At 39.7% G+C, this 22,651-nt stretch overlaps 1 protein-coding gene across 4 annotated transcripts in view; it reads right to left on the bottom strand.

Moving 5' to 3' along the window:
- Positions 1 to 22,355, bottom strand: part of LOC108231592 (plexin-A2) — a 90,199-nt gene extending 67,844 nt beyond the window's left edge. For 2 of the 4 annotated variants that reach the window (XM_037975062.1, XM_037975061.1), the window contains exons 1-3: positions 21,990 to 22,350; positions 6,536 to 7,886; positions 4,270 to 4,452 (exon numbers count right to left, since the gene is read on the bottom strand). In XM_037975062.1, the coding sequence (XP_037830990.1) occupies positions 4,270 to 4,452; positions 6,536 to 7,759 (1,407 nt within the window). In that variant the 5' untranslated portion in view covers positions 7,760 to 7,886; positions 21,990 to 22,350. Of the gene's footprint in view, positions 1 to 4,269; positions 4,453 to 6,535; positions 7,887 to 21,989 lie in introns of all 4 variants that reach the window. The other 2 variants (XM_025004309.2, XM_017408686.3) reach the window with 2 other exon arrangements.
- Between the last annotated feature and the right edge of the window lie 296 nt (positions 22,356 to 22,651).

Raw genomic sequence — 22,651 nt, 5'->3', positions numbered from 1 at the left:
TATTTTAGCTAATTTTAGCTTTTGAGTTTCTGTTTTGCCTGATTTTAACCTTTCAGCTACTGTTTTATTAGCTATAGCTTTTAGCTATGGTTTTACTAGTTTTAACATTAGCTATGATTTAGCTCATCATAGCTTTCAGCTCCTGATTTGCTAATTTTAGTGTCCGTTTTGCTTGTTATATTTTTGACAATTAAATTTCAGCTTCAGCAAAATCATTCAGAACTCAGCATTCCCCCTGCAGAAAATATTCCTAATTGCTTTCTCGTGTAATATCTTTGTCTTCCTTCCTCTGTGTTTGTTGTTTCCCTTCCGTTCCCTTGGCCATTATTCTGTTTTCCATCACACTTCCTCTTTACTCCTTTTCTTCCTTTCTTACTGTCAGGTTTTTCTTCTTATTCCCCAGTGGCTCATCAAATGAAAGAGCTGCAGTGATGCTATCTGTGCCCCCAGTCTGGACCTGTGTGTGTGTGCGAGTGTGTGTGTGTGTCAGACAGATTGCTCCTCGTAAGACTTGGGCCCCCGGGCTAATGTCACAACAGTGCTCTCACACATTTCCTCTGTCAGCTGTGTGCTGTATGACTGCAGTAAACAGAGTCTACAGTCCTCCTAAGTCAGACCACTTAGATCTTAGAACTTAATCATGATAAAGGTTTACAGTCTGCGCTTGAAATAACCATGATGGACAATGAGCTGAATCAGCTTCATGAATCTTTCAGAGAGGTCATCCTTCGTGTGTTTGCTTACCTCACTTTGCTTTCTGTGGGAGGACTGTGCTTTCAACATTATATACATTACATGTTAACAAAATCCACACTCCTGCAATCTAAAGCTAAAACCACCAACATGATGCTGAATGTCAGAGTCCTAATCATGTAATACTATGACTCAGTTTACCTGTAGATGTTTCTGATTGTTAAATCAACAGAAATGTCTCCTTTCTGCACCATTTTCCACCACTTGAAACCTGACAGAATGAATTTTGTCTCCCCTAAATCAAGTTCTCATGGTGCCCCTGTTCAGATCTCATAATAAATAATACAGTTTATGTAATTTGTCCTTTAATATCATTATCACTAATTTGATTAAAAATACAAAGTTTGTTTGGCTCAGTTTCTCATGGTCTCCCAGACCCTTTTTGTTACTATTTATCTAAAACTTCAAATGCAAATAAGTACCATCATCTTTTAAATCAGAGTTAGAAATTCCTTAAAATATGCTGCAAATGCTGCATTAAATTAGATTTCTTTCAACATATTTTCAGCTTTAAATTTGAAGTATTTAATGAAAGAGCACAGCACTGTGCTTTAAAAGGAGTCAAAAAAATATTAATGAATACCAGGAACATTTCTCTCAGCGTGTGGCTCAATGATGTCTTTTAATAGTTTTTGGAGACCAACTGAGGTCTGTGGCACAGAGGAATAATCTATATTAGGCATCCACAGGCGATGCTCATTAATGTATTCAGTCACTTTTAATGAACTGAAAACCATTGTTAGGATTTGGAAAGAGAGAAATGTCCCACTCAATTCACTGCATTTTCTTTGATCACGTTAAGAATTTCAGGAGACATTTACCCACAGAACACCTGCATCTTGGTTTTGTTTTTTTTTAAACTCTCATAATTTATGCAGAGTACACAAAAAAATGCTCCACATTGTTGAAGCGGTCCTTTAAGTGATTTGTAATGCTAAATGCTGCTAGGGCTCTGTTTTACAAGAGCCCCTACAGGTGCATAATGTCCTCTTACTTTTAGTTAACACAAAGGATTTAAAGGAACATGTGTGTACTTCAGTTCTTGGCTCAAGTTGTTGTAAATGGAGATTTACATTAATTTGTGCCCAGCTAAAGGCTGAAGCACAAAATTTAGTGCTGCGTGATTAGTGCTCCTTTGTGCAAATCCACACTGTCCCAGCATAATTGAGATATATTTAACATATGCTAATTATATCAATTGGGCTTATTATTGTGTTTAATTACTGTTAATGGATTAAGGGTCATTGTGACATCAGAGATGTGGCTGCAGGTGATGTCGCATTTCCATGATAACTAACAAAAGGTTTTTAATGTTTTATAAGACAAATTGTTTAACTGAAGCCCAACACAAGGGGGTCTGACTGATTTTACTTAATGAATTTTGTATATTTGTCATGTAACTCCCCTGCAACTATCTAAAAAAAGCTGCCAGAATATAAAGTAAGATGAAATATTTGACCTCAGACAACAATCGGACTGAACTAAAGACACAAGCCTTTATGAATCAAAGGTTTATGGAAAAGATTACATCAAGCTCCACAACACAGTTCTGTACTTTTTGCACAATTCTCTTCATGCTCTGTCTCTCATACGCCCTCAGACTTTATAAAAACGCTCTAAGTCACTGGTGTGTAGATTTAATCTTGAAGTGTCAGAGCTTTTTTGTCAGCACCTCAGATTGATAGAGAAACATTATTATTGTACGCATGGGACCACAAATGGTTTTTTTTTCATCAAATATTCAAAATAGAAGAAAGAAGCATGATGCAAAAGTCTAGAAGACTAATCTGACTTGCAAACCACATCTTTATAAGTTTTTCATGGCTTTTTTTCAGTGACCTCAGAGAAATGTCAGGTAATGCAACACTCTTTTGTAAGAACAGGCAAGCACAAAATTTAAATAATTGCCGCTTGATGTAGTACAGACTTATAAGAAAATAGCTTTTCATCAAGCAGACATGTTTTTTTCTTTAAAATGTAGGAAAAACTTTGCAATGAACTTGAGTTAAAGTCAAAATGAGGTCTCCGGTCATTTATTTGCAGGATTGTTTGTAATACAAGTCAACTGTAAAACCCCCAATGACATTTATAGGAAGAACTCTGAATGTGAAACAAGAACAAAACATGTTCTGCACTTAAGCATGGGGGTGTAGCAATCATGCTTTGGGCTGGTGAGTGTATCACACATAAAATGAGGAAATGCAGAGGGAGACAGGAAGGCAGTAAAAACTCAGGTGCGAGTACAGAACTGAAAAGCAGGGCTGACTGGGGGTCAAGGGAACATAACTAAACACAGGAGGTCACAAAAATCAGAGGCACACAGAAAAATAAACTTGGACAAGTCTAAAAAAGTGTTGTCCAATCCTGGTCCTTGAGGACTGTTATCCTGCATATTTTTAGATGTTCCTCTGCTTCAAACCACTTGATTCAAATGAATGTGTGTTTAACAAGCTTCTGCAGAAATTAAAAGCATGCTGAAGAGGTTGTTCTACCACTGAACCTGGTGTGTTAGCACAGGGAAACATTAAAACATGTAAGGCCATCAAGGACCAGGATTGGTCTAAAACAACTACAAATTCAAATTTAACCCCACAAGTACTGCAAGCTGTTCAGTCTTTTGAATATCCTCTCCTAAATATTATCACAACATTGATGAGGAGACATTGTAAAAGACAAATACAGAAACAAAGACTCAAGATTGAAACCGTTATTGGCGAGCTCAACAACTCTTAGTTGGCTACAAAAAGTAACGTTAGCGTTGAATCTCGCCAAATATTTGTAACGTATTGAGCATAAAGTCTGGCTAAAATTCTCTTTTGGAACCATTTCAGATGCCAATAAATAACATATACATTTTTAAAACCTTTTGGAGTTCTGTTGACTTTTTTAACTGTTTATATTAACAGAAATTTCAAAGTATTCTATCGTTTTTAATTACGATATTTAATCAAATTTATTATATGTATTGTTTTATTTTATCCTTATGAGACCCTGAAGCAGTAGTAGTAAATACTAATTACAGTAATCAGCCATTTAAAAAATTTATACTCATGATAACATGGGTCGAGAGTTATTGTTGTGCTGGGACTTTTAGGCTTCCAAGCCCTCATCCACATTTATTTCAGATTTTTTTGTTTTTGTTTCCGTTTTATTTGAGTACAGCTAAGCTGCTCTGTGGAAAGATGATATTCATTCTTAATCTTCTATAGTAAGCTGTGATCATTCGATTGTTTTAGAGAAACATAGAAATAGCTTAGTGAGCACCACATCAGACTTATTTCAACAAAACCAAATCTGCAGAGTTGGAGATGATTCACAGGTTTTGGAACCAGTTATGTTTTTTTCATCAGTGGCATGTAAAGAATATTGACTGTGGTGTTTTAGTTTGAAAATTATGCACCATCATAAGAATTTCTGTTTTAACCTGTGGATAAAACACAATTCATAAGAAATCTCTGCATAGAAAATGGATTAAAGCCATTCATGGTTGCTGACTGCTGGTGTTGTTGCTCTTACCTTTTTCAGCTGGCCACTCCTGGTGCCCAGGAAAACCACACTGTGCCCATTGTAGATGTAGGAAGTGACAGAGGTCAGCCTGTCCCTTCGCTCGGTGAAAACTGTCCGCCCTGACACCAGCTGGGAGCCCCCCAGAGGTTGGTTTATATCCAGGCCACAGAAGTGATCATCTATGGGGACAGGCTGTGGGGAGAGAGGCGAAATGTGAGGGTGAGAACGAAGAAAACATAAAGAAAATTGAAGCAGAAAGATGTGTTTTTCAGAGGATGAGCGTAAACAAGAAAGAAGGTAAAAAGAGGGAGGATGAGCGATATAAGGGGAGAGTAGAGATAATTACAGAGTAAAAATATAAGTGAGAGACTGAGATCAATGTAGACACGTGAATATAAGATGAGAACTCAGACTGACTTATAGTAAGCCTAATAAGCATTAAGTGCACAATTTTCAGGGCTAAAACTGTTACATCAAAAGGGTTTGGACCGCTGGGCTTCTGAACAAGCCTCGGAGCAGGCAAATTTATGGAGCACACTTAATTGCTGATGGCAAACATGAGAAACGGTGTGTATTTTGCGCCAGTTTCTGTGATTTTATTTGGATTGCTTGATCTGACATCACACAAACACACAGTACAAGAGATGTCAGGTTTTGATTAAGCATCAAAGAGAGCCTCCACACTCAGCAGTCCTATCGGATCTACTTACAAGCACCTCAAACCTTCGCTAATTGCCTGTCACTTAGTATATAAAGACACCTTCTTTAGGCCTGTTAATTTCTTATTTAATTTTCCCGCTTCCTATGAACATGTTAGCCCTCACTGTGCTTTTTCTTTCATCAAATGATTTATCTGATCTTTACTGATTATGATAAGTGAGCTCAGCATATATAAACTTGTTTTCCTAGCCCACCCATCTCTTTCTTGTCAACCCTCAAATCTTTTAAATTAAAAATAAATACATTTTAGAAGGCACTGATCTTTCCTTCCAGGAATATTTTCCTTTTGATCTTAAATATTGCCCATGTTAATGATTGTCAAATTCTTAAAATGAACATGAGTTTTCATATTAATCACTTCTAAGGTTTCATTGTCATCCATAAAGTACAAGGGCAACAATTTAGACTCTGGAGTAAAATAGATTTATTTTAACACATTTGAAATATTTCAACAACTGCCAAGTCCAATGTGCATTCATTTAAGAGACAAAAATGTTAGACTGCAAAAAATAAACTTAAACTTTAAAACTTTGTCTTTGATTGTTCTTAATATGGTGTCAGTCCAATTTCGATTTCAATTAAAGTGTTTTTCCAATGTCAGAAATTAGAGCAAAGAGGAAAATCTTATTCTTTTATTAAACAAGCTATCATTTTTGTAACTTTGTTGTTGTCGTTAAAGCAGCAGATCACAAACATGTTGGTTGTTTTAAACAGTGAAGAATAATAATGATGACTTTTGATATTAGTGCTGGCATCAAAACTGATCTGGTGCATCTGTAGACCCACTGTACTGTTCATCTTCCACTCACAAATTAATCCTGGTTTTTAAGAAACACTCTGCACCAACCAGTTATTTCTACTTACATTACTTTACAGTTAAGATACAAAGTCTTTTGGTTAACTGCACAGAGAGAAGAAATTATTGAATTATTCGTATTACTTTTATCAATCGGTTTCTTTTACAATTAACATTACATCTTATTTATGCGGTCGCACGGTGAAATAAAAGTACAAGTTTGGAATCGTTAGAGCAATTTTTGTGATGGATTTCACTGTTTTTATGGGCTACTTTCAACTTATTTCCATGAGACCCGCTCATTATGCAGAATTATAGCTTTCACAAAGGCTCAGACTTGGACATTTACAAGAAAGCCCTTTTCTCAAGATCAAGAACGGGTCTCTGAGGGTTCAAGTACTGCTGACAGCGACAAGAGCGGGAAGATGAAAAAAGAAATTGGGAGAAAGGCAAAGAAAACGAGGTGGGAAAAGAGGTGGGAATCAGTGCCCAAACCTCTGAATGAAATCAAAGCTCCATACAAAACTCCCCTGATTAGCATTGTGGAATTAATCTCCCCCAGCTCTTCTGCTATAATGGGATCCTCAGACCTGAATCTCAGGCTTCCTGTCTATTTGCTGTTAAAGTTGTAATCACAGTTATGGGATAATCAAACTGCCATCTTTTGTTAAATCTGTGTCAGGGCTCACCATTGTTAAGCAATCATAGCTGGCCTGAATGTGTGTGTTTTAGATGGTGTGATCTCTGGTGTCCACCTACCGCCTTGGTGCACTGCACATCCTTTCCCAGCAACCAATGCAGCTCCAGGTTTCCCTCTCCTTGGTAGCAGGACTGGAGCCGCTCCTTAATGCGCATGTTGATGTCTTGGATTGTAAAAATGCAAAGAGCAGAGTGATCTGAAGGGTCGTGATACTGCTTTTGCCCTTTTGAGAACACGGCGAGGAGCACATCCTCCTGAGCGCTGATGTTGAGCGACTTCGCCAGCACCCTGCCAGCCTTGGACAGGTGAGCTGCCTGCAGCAGACGGTACTCCTCACCTTTGTGTACGCACCCCACAGGAAGTGAGACATACGAGTGAAACTTCTTGTCACCTTTGCAGAGGCGGATTATGCGAGATGTGTAAAACAGGTCACCAGGGGAGCCACCTGCAGGCATCCCGTTCTCCGGAGTCTCTGGCTGGACAGTCATGAAATAGACAAAGCTTCCACTGGAGAAGCCATAGATGTAATAAATGTCAAAGTGTGGAACAAGGGCCAATGTGTCTGAAGGGATTTTGATTAGGGATGAAACAAAATCAGTGTGAAGCTCATAGTCCAGCATGGCAGAGGATTCTGGATCCCGAGGGAGCTTACGGCTGGAGATAGTCGGGAAGTAATCCTGTTTGCCGCCGACAGCAGTGCCGATGTAGAGAGTAGCATCCTGACCCTGGGAGGGAACAACAACCCCGTACATCGTCCCCGTCTGGTTGTCACTGGACAGATAGTGCTCTTTCTTATGCGTGGGCTCCACTAGGATGAATAAGTCATCAAGCCTCATTAGTTTACAGATGCCCTGGTAAAGGCTGCCGCAGGCCAGCAGCCGATTGTGAGAGTAGTCGATTAGCAAGAGTTTGTTAACATTGTCTGTCGAGGCCAAAGGCTCCGAACAAGGCTGGACAATCAGTGGAGGGTAACACGCTTTGTTGTCATACTCTGGCCCTGTATCATGAGACACGAGGAGAGTGAGATTAGCAGACAGCTTGTAGATTCGGTTGACAGCTCCAACATACAAAGCCCCGGTGGACTGGTGCACTGTCAGATGGTTCAGCGACCATTCCCTCCTCTCTGATTGGAAGGTGTTCATCGTCTGTCCAAAAGTTGTCTTTTGACTCACAGAGATTAGAGTCCATAACAGGAGGGCCAAAGGCCATGACATGACCTTTAGATGGTGGTGACCTTTAGTGGGACTAAAGTGAGTCCATCTTTTATCTGAGCATGTCCCCATCCCAACAGGGCTCCAAAGAACACCAAACTCAGACGAATGGGATTGTGTGCAAGCAAAGATGAGGTCTCAGGGGCACAAAAAGCGCTAAAAAGTGATCTTGTCCTCCTTAATTGATTTTCATATCATTCTGAAAAAGAAAAAATAAACATGTAATGTTAAATTGAAAAACTCTTTGATTCATTCAAGTGCAAAAAGCTGCTTTCAAGATATCATTCGACACTTATTTGAAGACCTAAAAATATGTTTATTCTCTCCTTTATCTCTGCTTAGTCAGACACAAGAAAAATCAAAGAAACAAGTAATCATGTGTTCTGTCTCCCCATATTTACTCACCAAAGAGACAGGCCAGTATTCTCTCTTTCAACATGGGGGCTCATTATTAGTTTGGTACTTTGTAGGAGAAAACTAACTGGCTTCCCCTGGAACAAAGCACTGACACAATGTGGCTGAGCATTCCCTCTGTTTGGGTGGCTAATTGAATGATCTAAATGTATTAATTATGCATTCATATTTTGGGCCCCGTGTTTTCCCTTCTCCCCTCTGCCTTGTTCGTTTAAATGGTTGAATCCAGGAGGAATTAATCACTCTCCACTGCGTCTGATTCCTAAATTAATCAGGTTTTTTGTTTTTTTTTTCAGAGATGGCAGGGAGTCATTAGAGATTCAGAGCTTGGCAGCTTCAACTCTCACACTTCCCTGGTTAATTTCATTAGCATAATTTATGTGGGGATTTCCACAAGACAAGCAATGACCAACAAACATGTGATGTGACCGAAAAATAAATGAGTTGCACATATAAATCTTTGATGGGTTTATTCATTTAACATTTAACGTTTCTCCTTATTAATATTTTTTAGACTGATTAAGGTATGACAAAAGAAGGGAAACAAACTTTTTTTTTTAATCTCAAACGTAGACAATGTCTAGAAAAAGAACAAATATGGCTTCAGACATGGTGTTACTTCTTTGATGTTCAAACACAGATTTATAAACCTGCCTTCATCTGAGAACAGAGAAAATTAAAGGTCTAGCATTTCTTGTAGAATTGCATACCGCCTGCCACCTTTCCTGCCAGAATCAGATCACCTCAGCCTGAGAAATGACAGAGTTGTAGCTGTTTTGGTCAAACCTTGAAATTAAATGAGTTATGCTCGATCTTGTACAGTATTGCGAGATGTCATGCTCAGTATGTGCAGTGAATGACTCTCAGCTACAATTACAACACGATAACTGTAAAACTGACTGAATTATAGCCATTTCTGTGTTTTCTATAATCTTGAATTTGTTTGGCTCCAATCAATTATTACTTTCTGCAAGTTTCATTAAAATTCGTCCTGTGGTTCAGGAGATATTTTGTTTAACACACACACACACGGGTAAAAACATTTTGTTCCACCTTCAATAAGTCATAATAAAACTTCTGAATCCACACTAATCCAATAAATTAGCCTGGAGATTTTTCTATCTCTTCTTATTTGTCTCTATTACCATACCAGAAGCAACTTCACACTCTTGTAGCATGTTTTTGTTTTTTTTAACCCGCTCAGCTGTCTTCACTTAAAATCTTGTGAATTTCCTGCCAAATGTAAGAAGACTTAACCTCAAACCCAACTGTCCATTTTGGCTGGTGTGGACAAAAAACAAGGGGTTGTCTCGGTGAGGCTTGGTGGTATAAGTAAAGGTTAAATGAAGACAGCCGTGTCAGATCCTAATACGGGGGTCGTGATGCAGAGGGTGCTCTCCATTAGCTGACTAACAGGACAACCCGCCGAGTTGAGCGGGAGCCAGGAAAGAAGCAGATGAACCGATCCTAAGCTCCACTCCAGCATCTTCTGTCCATCTGTCCCCACCTCGCTCACACAAGGGGGACGAGTCACTCAAGTGCCTTGACCTTCTCTGCTCGATTTGGCAGCGTTAGTATAAGCAACTCTACAAGTCACTGCCCAAGAAATAGTAATATCTGCCACACACGTCACCCTTGAGTTTCGTGTGTTTGCTTCATTAGATGACATTTACACAAATTTAACCAAATCAGTCTCACTCTCAGTTCTTTAATCCTTTAACCTAAAAAAGAAATGGAAAAAATTTCTTTTTGTAGCTCTTAACCTATTTTTCAGACTGAACACACAAAAATGAATTTACTTTGATTACTTTAATATTTTTGGGGAGATTTTGAATTCAGCTATTATATTGTCTCTATTTTGTCCACAACGTGCCCAAAGGCTAAGGGTCCTTCAAATAATCAGCTTTGAAAGGTAAGGAGTGCCTGAATCAGGTTTTTTTTCTTATAAAATTATATTAGGCTAATTCTTTTTTTTTCATTTTCAAACAAAGCTGTGACATTTTTGTATTTTAATGACTTCCTGTCAAGATAAAATATGAAATCTTTTCACTTGTTGGGTTTTAATCAAACAAAAAGTCCAAAACTGGAGGTCAGCTTTATGTTGTCAATTCTTCCTCTAAACCTTATTTCTTATGAAGGCTCTGGAGATGATGAAAAGCAATGCAATGCACTAAAACAGTGTTCATCAAATGGCAGCCTGCAGGCCAGATCCAGCACACGGGGGGCTGTGTTGGGGGTGGGGAAGGTGAGAGGTGGAGGTCGGAAAGGGTGGTGGAAGTAAAACGATGTGAAATGAGGGGAAAACTGTCAAAGTGTATTAAAATATTTTGCATGTATTTTTACTTTAAAACAACCCAAAACATAAGAGATAATAAAGTACAAATTAATCAGTTTTACCAGTTTATCTGAGGGTTAAACTGAGTCCTCCTGAAACTTTGTCAGTCTGACAACTTATTTATAATAAACAACACACATTCTGAGTTCATACTGTTTGGTTCATCTTTGTTTTTGTTTAGCTCATTTTATCTGTTTTGCTGATTTTATCTTTAGCTACTTGACTGTTGCTTTTAACTTGTGTTTTGCTGTTTTTAGCCTCTGTTCTGCTTAGCTTTTTTTGACAAATTTCAGCAAAGTCAATCAGCATTTTCACAGACATAAAGAGATGATGATAATTAACAATAATACTTATATTCATTTATTTGTTTAACTATTTTCTACATTAAAGGCTGACCCCCAAAGAGTCAGCTCAGGAGAATTCTTGCTCCTGAGCTCATTTTGCACTAAAGAGTACTTTCAGGTTGGACTGAACTACATTAGATCCTCAAATTCTGACTGAGCATTTTGATGCATTAAATTAAACAGCAGAAGAGTGGTTTTGTATTTTCCAACTCTGCTTTTGTGATTGAATGTTTGAGTCAAACACCAAAGTTCCAGGTAAAGACCTTTCGTGAAGTTTGCATTGTGCACGTGTGCAGGCTGTGAGCACCTTACTTCTCTATGCTAGAACGGAAATAAAAAAAAATCAGACTGCGCTCTTGAGATTTAGCAGTAAATAGCAAACTGAATGATATTTGCAGAGCAGGGTTTGAGTCTACCGTGACCTTAAACAACAGGCACCAGCAGTGCCACCCAGAGGTTAATTTAGTGTTGAGAATCTACCTCTCAAAGCCTCAGAGGTGTTACAAAACAGGGGGAGAAAACAGGTGCAGAAGTGGACAGGCATGCAGGCAAGCAGCAGCCTCATCATTTCATCCATTTCTGCTCTGCCAGCTCCGGTCACATCTAAGGCGTGCAGTCATGCTGCTCAGTGTTTACCCTGGATTATGGAGACAGCTCTTCTCCCCGCACAGTCCTCCCCACTGAATTCTCCACCTCACCACTCTCAGACACGCTCCAGCCCAGACGTGACTCATTCACGCTCACACACAGGGACCCGGCTGGCCGGGGCCTCTGGGGACGCGAACTCTCAGTGGGCACCAATCACAAAGCAAAGGAGGGAGAAGCCGGCCTCTCGTTCACCGCAAACATAACCCTTTGACCTGGATCGAGATCAATCTGTCACTTAGATCTGCTTTTTTCGTGCTGAAATGCTGTCACAGCTTCTGCTCTGCATGGAAGAGAGGGGCTATGAACTCTATTTTTCTATATGTTGACCTATCTGCCACCAGAGATAAATATTCACAAATGTGTTTGTTAGATCATCCATGTAGGAAAATTTTCCCTCAGGTTTGACAGCATTTAGAAGCAATACTGTAATAAAACTCCAAATTTCAGTTGTTTCCAAAGAGCACAAGAGCAACAAGCATTTTTATCACCTGCCTACGAAGGCAAAGGCAGAGCGATAATGTTTTTACCTGTCTGTGTGTGCATGTGTTTGTTTGCTGTACTATTAGCAAAATATCTCAAGAATGAATAAAACTCTTAGAGTAATCACTGGATAAACACCTAAAACTGAGTAGCATTTGGAGTCAATCACACTCAATATGGCTGCCACAGCTAAGCAATTTTAGCAAACACAAAAATGGCTGTAACTCAAATTTGGTGTGGTAGAAGATTATACATTGAGTGAGATCTGTTGTGAAACTGTTGCCATGAGCTATTAGAGTCGTTTGTTTGCAAAACATCTCATGAACCACTTGATGGATTTTAATGAAACTTAAAAAAATAATCAATGGATAAATATATAAAAATTAATAAATTTTTATGTCAACCCAATTCAAGAAGGCTGTCACATATTAATCTACAATTGCAAACACAAAAATGACTAATTTACTCAGAATTACAAATAATGAGGTAAAGTTTGTGTGGTAGTAGCTGAGAGTCATTCCTAACACACTCTTACATGAACACTTCTTGCCAGATGTAGCAGCCTTCTTGAATTAAAACTCTGTCATGAAAAGCAGCGAGTAACATGCATTCCTTCAATGAATACAGGCCTTTAAACTTCAATTATTTTCTCAGTTTTGTTCCAGTAAAGATGGCAGCTGTGTAGGTGCACATCGAATGTGTTTGTAATGCTGTTCTGAATCTCATCTAATCAAAAAGTCACATCTTTATATTAAGATTATCTGGATTCTTGAAGCAATCTCAATTTGGCAACATTACATTTTCAAACACAAGAAACCAGATTTGTTTTTCTTATCTACCACAGAATGACAGATTTAGCACAAACAGTTCTGCGGTCGGGTTTATCTTGTTTTTGTTTTTGGTTGTAGTTTGCTGTGAGATTCTGAACGCTGTTGGCAGACTGCGCCGTGATCTGTCTAAAGGTCAGGAGCTGGACTTCTGCTCTCACACTTAGTCAACAATGGGAGTCATTGTCACTCACATCAGAGGTGATAGAAATATTTTGTTGTTGTTTTTGTTGTTGTTTTATTGGCCTAGATTTATAAGGCTGCACAAAGGCAATAACAAAATAGGACCACGGGGGCGGAAACTACAGGAGTCATAACAGTTTCTGATCTCATTTTTACAATCTGGCTGTGCAGGAACATTCACAGCCAAAAGTTTCTAAAGTTTCCACTTGGATATAACTTTGGGTTTGTAAAATAAATAAATAAATAAATAGAGTTATTTGTAAACGGTGGTTGCACCTAACAGTGTTTAACCTCACACGGGATACTTTAGTCTGAGCTTTTCAGCAAACTAATGTGGGGGTAGGGAGGGGGGAGGGCAGGCGTTGTACACATCACACATGAATGGGCTGGGAGGGCGCCAGTCGCAACAGAACTTGACTTCCAAATGAATAAATGAAGGCAATTAGTAGATCTGTTTACAATGTTGTGGAGACAAAAGTAGGTCAAACACAGCAGACAGGAGAGAGGAGGGAGCTGGGGGGTCACTGGTACCTACAACGACGAGTCGGGGAATTAGGACATGAAAATCTCGTCTTCATTAACGATGGCTTTTAAATGAATGTCATATTGAATCACAAGAGACCAGTGGGGATTTATTAGAAAAAGCAATGTTTTGTGATCAGCCCACTGTGTTTTATCCGTGGCTGTGTTGTATGTAGGGGAGGGGGAGGCCCAGGGTAATGCCTCCCCACCCCCTCGATCACAGAACGGCAGAATTAGGCCTCAGAGGGCAGAATGTGTAGCGAGGATCCTCACTCTGCTGATACCCTGAGGATATGTCCGCTTTGATGCCACGGAGGAATCTGCGTTTAATTTTCATCATTATGTTCTACAATGTAAAGTCAAATAGCAGCACTCCCCCCCTCCAGACATTTTTCTCAGTCTTATTAAAATCAATCACACTGATACTTTAGAAACTCTGCAAGTTGCTGGGAATTCATTAGCTTTTATTGGCAGCTCTCTGTGTGTCCCGGCATTATTTTTATATCAGCAAACATGACCAGTAGCTGCCTTTTTTTTTCTTTTTTTTTTTTGCACGCTTGTTGTTTAGTTTATTGGTCAGCACAGATATTGCAGGCTTTAGGGCTCTCCAGCCAGCCACTAATCTTGCTGTTAGAGTAGAGAAGGATGTCTGCAGGGAGCAGTAAAACGGCACTATGTCATCACAACTCGCTCGGCTTGTATTAAGTGCAGGATGCTGCAGGAAACCTGGGCGCAGGCGAATGGGACAACGGGGACTAATTCCAGCACATCACCACAACACCGTAAGCAGCCTGCTCTGCAAATCCACGTCATTATCTTAGAGCATATGCATTATACATGCAGGTACACACTACTCTATGTGAAATTGCTCTTAAAGGGACAGTCTAGTAATTTTTGAAGTGATGTTCTGTAGGATAGTTATCAATAGTTAGTACCTTATCAGCCATGACATCAGTCGAAGAGCTCGTTCTACTTTCCACGTCTTTATTTGTAATTATTTATTTTTTACATATCATTAACCTACACTTGGACCAGTCATCCTGTGTTCCTGTCCTCTCAAACCCCAGCCAGTTGAGGCAGATGGCTGCTCGTCCTCAGCCTGGTTCTGGTTCTGCTGGAGGTCTCTTCCTGCAAAAAGGGAGTTGTTCCTTTCCACTGTGGCCTCCGTGCTGCTCAGGATGGGAGTCTGTGACAAAGTGAAGATTAAATGCAATCTGGTGCTTTCCTTAAATAGATAACTTTTACTAATTGGAATTTTATAATGCATGTAAATGTTTTTGTACAGTGCCCCGAGATTACTTTTGTTGTGAATTGGCGCTATATAAACTAACTGAACTGAAATGAAATAAACTGAGTATGGAGAAAAAGGCAAAAGTCTTTCTCCAGGCTAGGCCAATGGCTTGCCAAATGACAGTTTTTTACTATTTACGATCACTTCAAAAATGACCAGACTATCCCTTTAAAAGCAGAGACCTGCTGAAAGGTGCTGCTGCTTTTGTTAGATTTAACCATGATTTCTTTTTTTTTTCCTCCTGTTCTGTAAACCTCAATGTCAGCCTTTGCAGGTTGACCTAAAACTGGCTCATCTCAACTGCCGAAGCCACGTTGTTGCATATATGATGAGCATAAAGGGGAAAGTCAAAGTGACCTCCAGCGCCGTGATGAAAACCTGTGCAGTTCAAGCGCAATAGAGGGTCTTCTATAATTCAGTGATCTCGGGAGAAGACAGAGTGAGCTGTGTCTGCTTTAGAGTCAGACAGTATGTGTGCTGCATTGACTGGCCCTCGTCCTTTGGCACAACAGAAGGAACAAGGAGTTAATGGAGGAAACTGATCTGGGTTTCTTATCGCCCGCCATCGAAGACAAAGGCAGAGGGACAATTTTTTTTTGTACTTGTGTATGCATTTGTGTGCATGTTAGCAAAATATCTCATGAATCACTGAAGAAATGTTAATGAAACTTTCAGAAAGCAATCAATGGCTGTATATTTACAACTAATTAAGTGAGCCAACCAGATTTAAGATGCCCTGCCACAGCAAAGCTCTTAGCAAACACAAAAATGGATATCATGCAACAAAGTTTATACATACTGAGCTATAATTTGATGATAATATCATGAGACTGAGCATAATGTTGTTTTTAGGGTTTGACCAATCATTCCTGAACAAAAGACAATCTTTGTTTAAAACTCTGGCATGAAAGGCGGCGGGTGATATGCATTCCTTCAAGAAATGCTAGCTCCTTAATATTAGTAGTAAATAAAAAGTGAGAGTGGTTAAATATGCTCATTGTTGTAGACAAACAGAAGCACGCTTTCTGTAAGCTGTTTTATCATCTGAAGAGGCAGTAATTTTATTGTTGTCTCTTCTTTATCAGTCTCTGTCTTTTCTTGTCTGAGCTGACTTTTCTGTAAAGAGCAAAGCAATTCTTCCGCTCAGACTGATTCACTTACAGATGTGCAGGGCTATATTGCTTTTGCATGCATAAATCATAAGGGCCTGACAGGGAAAATGCACTACATTGTGCAGACGCTAGACCCCAACCAAGTGTATGAATGAGAAAAAAATAATCAAAAACAGACACACAGTGTAACCATGTAGAGCTGTAAAGCACATATGTCCACATTTCTCACGCCGCTGCACACAGAAATCAAAGAACTTGTCCAAAAGAAGCCTGCATGTTTCCTTTGGTCCCTCCATCTTTGCCCATATGGCTTCGTGGGGTAGAAGATGCCAAGGTTAGCAGTAGCTGGCATGAATAATTACCGTCAAATAAATTACAATGCAAAAGGAACAGCTGCTGCCTCCACTGCTGACAAATCACTATCAGCAAGAGGAGACAGTGATGGACGGCGAGCGAGGCTGAGGAGCAGGACGGAGGATGTGACACGGCTGATGTTCTACTGTTTCACAACTTTTACTTTAACCTCTGAGTAGCTGCCGTTAGAAAACCCGTTCAGGATTTTATCCACAGTGCAAATAAGGGCTTTGATGGTCAAATGTAGTAAAAGCTTCCGCCTCAATTACATCAGCTTGTCTTCATGGCTGGTGCTGCCAGCTTTGTGTCTAATTTTAACATAAACTATTCAGTTTCCTCAGTCAGTCTCCTCATTTTCTTTCCTTTTTTCCCCAGAAGAATCACAGAAATAGACAGACCCATGTAAGTATTGCTGCTTTAAAATAGAAATTCACTGCAAATGGTACTAAGTTTTTGTTTTTTTTAATCTTTTGCAATAATGCCTACTGTGAAAAAAGCCTAAAAAAATATACAACAAATACAGAGGAGAGAACTTTTCTCTCCAGCCAGTCTTTCTGAAAACAACTTCATCCTCAAATTAAAATTGAATTCCCCTGATCTATTAAGCTAAATCCTGTCTGGTTTGTGGTTGCCAATAGCTGATCACAATGCAGCGGTCTCAGAAGTTTGCTGGGATATCTAATCTGAAGAGAAACACTTTGCAGATGTTCCCACTGGGCAGCCACGTGGGCACTTTTCTGGAATCTGCTCTCAGACTTTTTCTTGTCAGAAAGCCAAGTTCATTTAGTCAGTTCCAACAAATACTGAGTCTCAAGTTATCGCAGCAGAAAACACATCAGGAAGTTTTCTGACTTTTTTTTTTGTTTTAAGGAAATTGACAGTTTAGACGTTTATCCAAAGCTTTGCATTTTGTTCTCCAAGCCCTAAAATGTGCAAATTCAGTAAAGTTTTAATAAACTCTGTTTTTGAGTGAATGCTGACTCGTTGTTGCTGTTTTGCAACCTTTAGCTTTTAGCTACCATTTAGCTGCTTTTATCTTTTTTTCTACTTTAGGCTCCTGGTTTTCCACTTTAAGCATTTAGCAAACATATTATTGCTTTTAGCAACTGTTTGCTGGTTTTGTTTTTCAGCTTTAGCATTGTTTTCTTTTTTTGTTTGTTTTATTTATTGTTGTTTTTTTAAGCTTCAAACTATTGTTCTGGTATTTTTAGCTTCTAGCTACCATTTTGCTGCTTTAAGCTACTGATTTACTGCTTTTAACTTTAGCTTCTGTTCTGATACTTTTAGCTTTTATCTATTTTTGCTACTTTTAGATATCATTTTGTTGCTCTTAGCTACTGTTTAACTTATTTTAACCTCAGTGTTTGTTTTTCTTTTTTTAGCATCTAGCTACTGTTCTGTTGCTTTTAGCTTGTGTTCTGCTAGTTTAACAACTCAAGTAGTGGCTGCTTCAGCAAATTTCAGCGCTGAGTATGTCTCTAATTTCTGGTTTTGTTTTTTTAACTCTGAATAAATTACAGCCTTTAAAATCCTTAGTTGTGCTTTTCAGCTTCTTCAGGAACTCATTCAAACACTGCAGTGATTTACAATTATCTTATATTATTAGCAAGTTCTAAAGTGTCATAATCAGTTTAGTTTTTTTTAGCATTTGTGATGACTTGTAGATAATCAGCCAGTCACCTTTCAGTTAGAAACAGGCGGGTTGTAAAAGATGTCATGCTTCAGAGTTGATCTAATTAGGACTCGTTTGTTGAGATGCAAAAATTGGATTTCACACTGAACCCAATTTTCAAGTAATTTTAATGTGACTTTCTACAACTTCTGTTCTATCTTTCTGATATGTACTTTGTAAAAAAATGTTTTGAAAGCTTCTAAATCTGGCTTGAATTGCTGGTTAAAGAGGTAATGACTCCAGGTGTTTTCAGAATGCATTAAAGTAAAAACTTTAATGTAAAGATCAGTTTAAAAGCTGACATATAGCTTGTCTTGTGAGTCATATTTAAATATACTGAATGCTGTGATGCCCACAGTACCAACATGTGTGGTGAAGGCAGATGTCTTTCAAACTTACAAAATGAAAAGTTCATGGTGACATTCAAAGTTTCCATTTTAAAAAAGATTATAAACTCAAAGCTTAAAAATAATACAGCAATCCTGTTTTAAAATAAAAACAAGCTCGACTTTGTCAGCTTCTTTTAAGAACCATATGCCGTCATGCCTTCTTCTGTGCCAAAGAAAATCAGGCAAAACTCACACATCAGCAAAGTTATTGCAGTGTTTGTATCAACAGCAGAGTGACAATCTGGAGGCAGCGCACCATATTGCACGGCCGCCATCACTGCATGCTGAGTGCTGCCAAAGCTGCCATCTGCCAGGTGAGCTGCACACTTCTACCACTCCTCCTCCTCCTTACTTCTCTCCTCCACTGTTTGTCACTACCTCTTTCTTCTTCTTCTTCTTCTTCTTTGTCCCTTTCAGCCTTTAATAGTTGTCTTCTCTCCCTCTACTTAATCCCCTCCCCCTCTTATTTCCCTCTGCATGTAAGGCTCCTTCCCCAGCTGTCCATTAAACTCCCTTCAGGCCGAGACAGCACAGTGAAATAAGCAGACGTGTGAAGAGTAAAGGGGATGTGAAGTAGAGGGAAAAAAGAAGGACAACAACTAGTTTAGCTGTGCCTAATGATCTGCAGTAATTTCTTCTCTATATTTGTCTCTTTCCATCTCCCATCAGTGGTATCGCTCACCAGTTTTCTCACTTTTGTCTTTTTAATCACCCACCACCAAAGGAGAAGGCTGAGCGATAATGTTTTCACCCGTGTCAGTGTGAGAGTTTTATTTGTCTGTACTGTTAGCAAAATATCTCATCAACCACTGAGTGGATTTTAATGAAACTTTCAGAAAGTGATGATTTGGCTGATACCTACAACTGACTAGCTTTTGGAGTCAGCCAAATTCAAGATGGCCGCCACAGATAATTACAAAAATGGCAATAAATCAGTAGATTTTACAGAAATTGAGCCAACATGTGGTAGTAGCTGAGAGTCATTTAGAAGACATGTTCCAAATGCTTACAGATCTTAAAAATAACATTTTGTGCGATTTAACCAATATTTAACCTGACATTTCTCAACAAAAGATTATCTCAGTCTAAAACTCGCGCATGGAAGGTGGCAGCCAATAAGCATTTCTTCAAAGAATGCTGAACCGTAAATATCTCCAATGGATACAGTCTTCTGCAAAGTGTGTGTGCACGAGGGCACACACCGGGGTCTCCACACAGTTTCCTTCCTCAGGCTGTGGCATCTGAACCGTCGGGTTTAATCAGCATCTTCATGGGCAACCAGGGAAGCAATGGGTGGAAAGGGTGAGGCTTAGAGGTGGAGGAGGTGGGGCTGGGGGTATCTTCAGCTGTGGGTAGTAACCATGAGCTGCTGTGCACTCACACTACCGTGTAATTGTGTTACATACACTAATTCTCCTGATGTATGATTGCAGCGACATTGCGCCGCCTTTGCCCCTGACCCACATTTGCTCTCTCTGATAGTTAAATTACTTCAGAATCAATGCCACGGACTGGACTGGTCATTTAAATCAAACACTGTTTTCTTTTTTCCTGGTTTTGCAGTAAAGCCGTGGTGTGTTCCTCATCCCCATTTCCTTATTTATTTATTTGTTCTTCTATCCTCTCAAACTTACAGTAGCTCATTAATCTCTGTAGAGGTCTAAGATAACTCTTAACTCCTTGCTTGTGGGTGTAAGTGACAGAGACAGATGTTCTAAATTACTTCACCTACACTGGTCTGGTGTTCCCCCCACCCCCGGGGGGTAAAAAGACCCAACAATAATGCATTTTCACCTGCAATTCTTCTCTACTCGAAACTGCTGCAATAAGAGCTGCAAGATGGAAGAACTGCAACACTCCTTGCCTGTGTTCGTATGTCTGTCTGAACCAGAAGACAGATTTTAATGAAACTTGCAAACAGATGTACATGTATAACTGAGTGACTTTGAAGCCAACTGACCCGAAACACAAAATGGCTAAAACTCAATTTTACAGATGCTGACCTAAAATGTGGCGCGGCAGCAGATGAGACTGATCTCCAACACGTTTTCTGAGTGCTAACAGATTGTCCAAGATCTTTGTTTTAAAATTTGCCATTACCTATTTAGAGTCAACTCTGTTTGTCTGTTAGCAAAATATTTCATCAACCTTTGCATGGATTTTAATGAAACTTTCAGGAACACTCATTGTAGCTATAGCTGATTAATGTTTAGAGCCAACCTAGTTCAAGATGGCCACAACAGCCAACTGACCTGAAAGAAAAGAAAACAAAAATGGCTATAACTCAGTCAATTTTACAAATATTGAGCTAAAATGTAGTGAGATGAGATTGTGCATAACATTACAAGGTTTGACCAAAACAACTACAACTCAACATAAGATTATCTGAATCGAAAAGTCTGGCATGAAAGGCGGTAGGCGATATGCATTTCTTCAAGAAATGCCAGGACTTTCATTTAAAGCTTGTGAAAAAAATGTTTAATATCTGATCCAAACTGGGCAAATAAGAAGGCTTTAGTTCAAAAACCTTGTAATACAAATGCTGATTAAGATCACTGAACAATCTGCCTTTAATTTATAATTTCAAGGTAAAAAGAAAGAAAAGAACATATAAATACATTTTTAAATGACTTTCAACAAGTTCAGCATCTATTTGTCTTTCTAGGAATTACAATATCTTCCAGATATATAGTTTTTTATGACTGCTATGTTTAAACAGAATGTGCAGCAAAAGTCTTCTAAATTCATTTGAAAGAAGTCGCATGTTTTCCTTTTTGAATCTGCTTACCCAATGCTTCACTTTAGAGGCACAGAAATCATCACAGACTTAACCTTGGTTTAATTTTTGGTTATCAGTGCAGCAGAGACCAGAAGACAGAGTGAATTTGGAGATTCATTTAAATCCTAAAATTAGCAGGCAGCTGATAAAATGTAGAAGCACATGACAGGAATGAGCACGCCAAGAGAGAAGCCAGTTACTCTCTTTTTTTTTCCTCTCTGCGAGGGGTTTTAGCCACTCTGGAGGGGCCAGGAGAATAAAAGCTCGTCCAACTGGCTGGCCAGATAAGCCAGACCAGAAAGAGCACACAGAGCGAGAGAGAGAAGAGGGGTTCATCTGGTTTGCATGAGGGGTGAGAGTCAAAAGAATCCAACTAACACCCCAAACACACACACACATATGGGGGCTTGAACAAAGATGCACTTGGTCAACAGCATTGTTGAGGCTGGCACTGATTACAGCTCTGCGCTTTCTGACTCAGGCTTCATCTCAGCTCCTCCAGCCTTATCAGCATCCCAGTGGCTCGCGCGCTCTGCCCTGGCTGCCAAAGCTGCAGGAGGAGGCAGGGCAGCACAGGATGGCTGAATATTTCTACAAACCTACATTTCTTTTCTCCTGATGATCAGAGATCTGATGCAGTGCCCAGAATAATCAGGGGGGAGAAATCCTTACAAGCAAGCTGTTGCAGTCTTTTCTGAAGTAGAGCTGAATGAAGCCGCTCGTGTCTGACCTGATCCAGTCCTGATCTGCCTCTTGTCTCTGGTTTTGATTGAGGCGTTCACAGACGCTCTGCTTTCAGAGCATCACATCTGCTGCTGCTTGTCACAGGTGGTCAGCAGAGATTTCGTCATTCTGGAGCTCAAACATCATGCTCAACGCCAATCCTTTCCCCGTGCGCTCAAGAAGTCGACGCAACTTTCACCTTTCACAAAACAGTAAGAGGTGGACTCACCTTGAAACAGCAGGGGACTCATTCACGACACGCGCAGATCCGGTGCTTTTGGATTAAAGAGGAGCGTCCGGGAAATTAGAGCTGAAAACACAGCTGGGTTCATTTATTCTGACTCGACACAGCTTGGAGAGTCACCCGGACAGCAGAGAGCATCTCCCGGTCAGCCGCTGTGAAGGAGATGGGATCTAGTGACCCCCTCTGCCCGCCCCGCCTCGTCTCGCCTCGCTCAGGGACTGATCATTTTCTCTAACAGGCTGCCGCCGAACCTCTGGCTCTCTGTCTGTCTGAGTGTGAGGATGCCGGTGCTACACGGAGTCATCCATCAGTTCACTTGCACCTCACGTACGGTGTGAGCTTTTAGACCCAACCTCCGCCGCGTCATCCTGTGGCACAACTGGAGCGCTTCGTTTTACGCACATGCTTAAACTAAAGTTCTGGTGGGGCTTTTAATTGTGGCTGCTAATAATCAATTTTTTTACAATAAAACGTTAAAAAGCTGCATTTAAAAAGTTTGCATATGCCCAAATATGTTTATACTGACCAAGAGTGCCTGTAACAACAACGAATAGAGATGTCTGTCAAATAAAAGCCACGTGCACAAATGGCTTCTGTTTAAAATGCATGCACATATTCACTAAAGTAAAAAAAATACACCCACACAT

The sequence above is a fragment of the Kryptolebias marmoratus genome, linkage group LG4 (genome assembly GCF_001649575.2).
Source record: "Kryptolebias marmoratus isolate JLee-2015 linkage group LG4, ASM164957v2, whole genome shotgun sequence".
Taxonomy (NCBI): Eukaryota; Metazoa; Chordata; class Actinopteri; order Cyprinodontiformes; family Rivulidae; genus Kryptolebias; species Kryptolebias marmoratus.
This window is presented reverse-complemented; position numbering and strand designations above follow the sequence as displayed.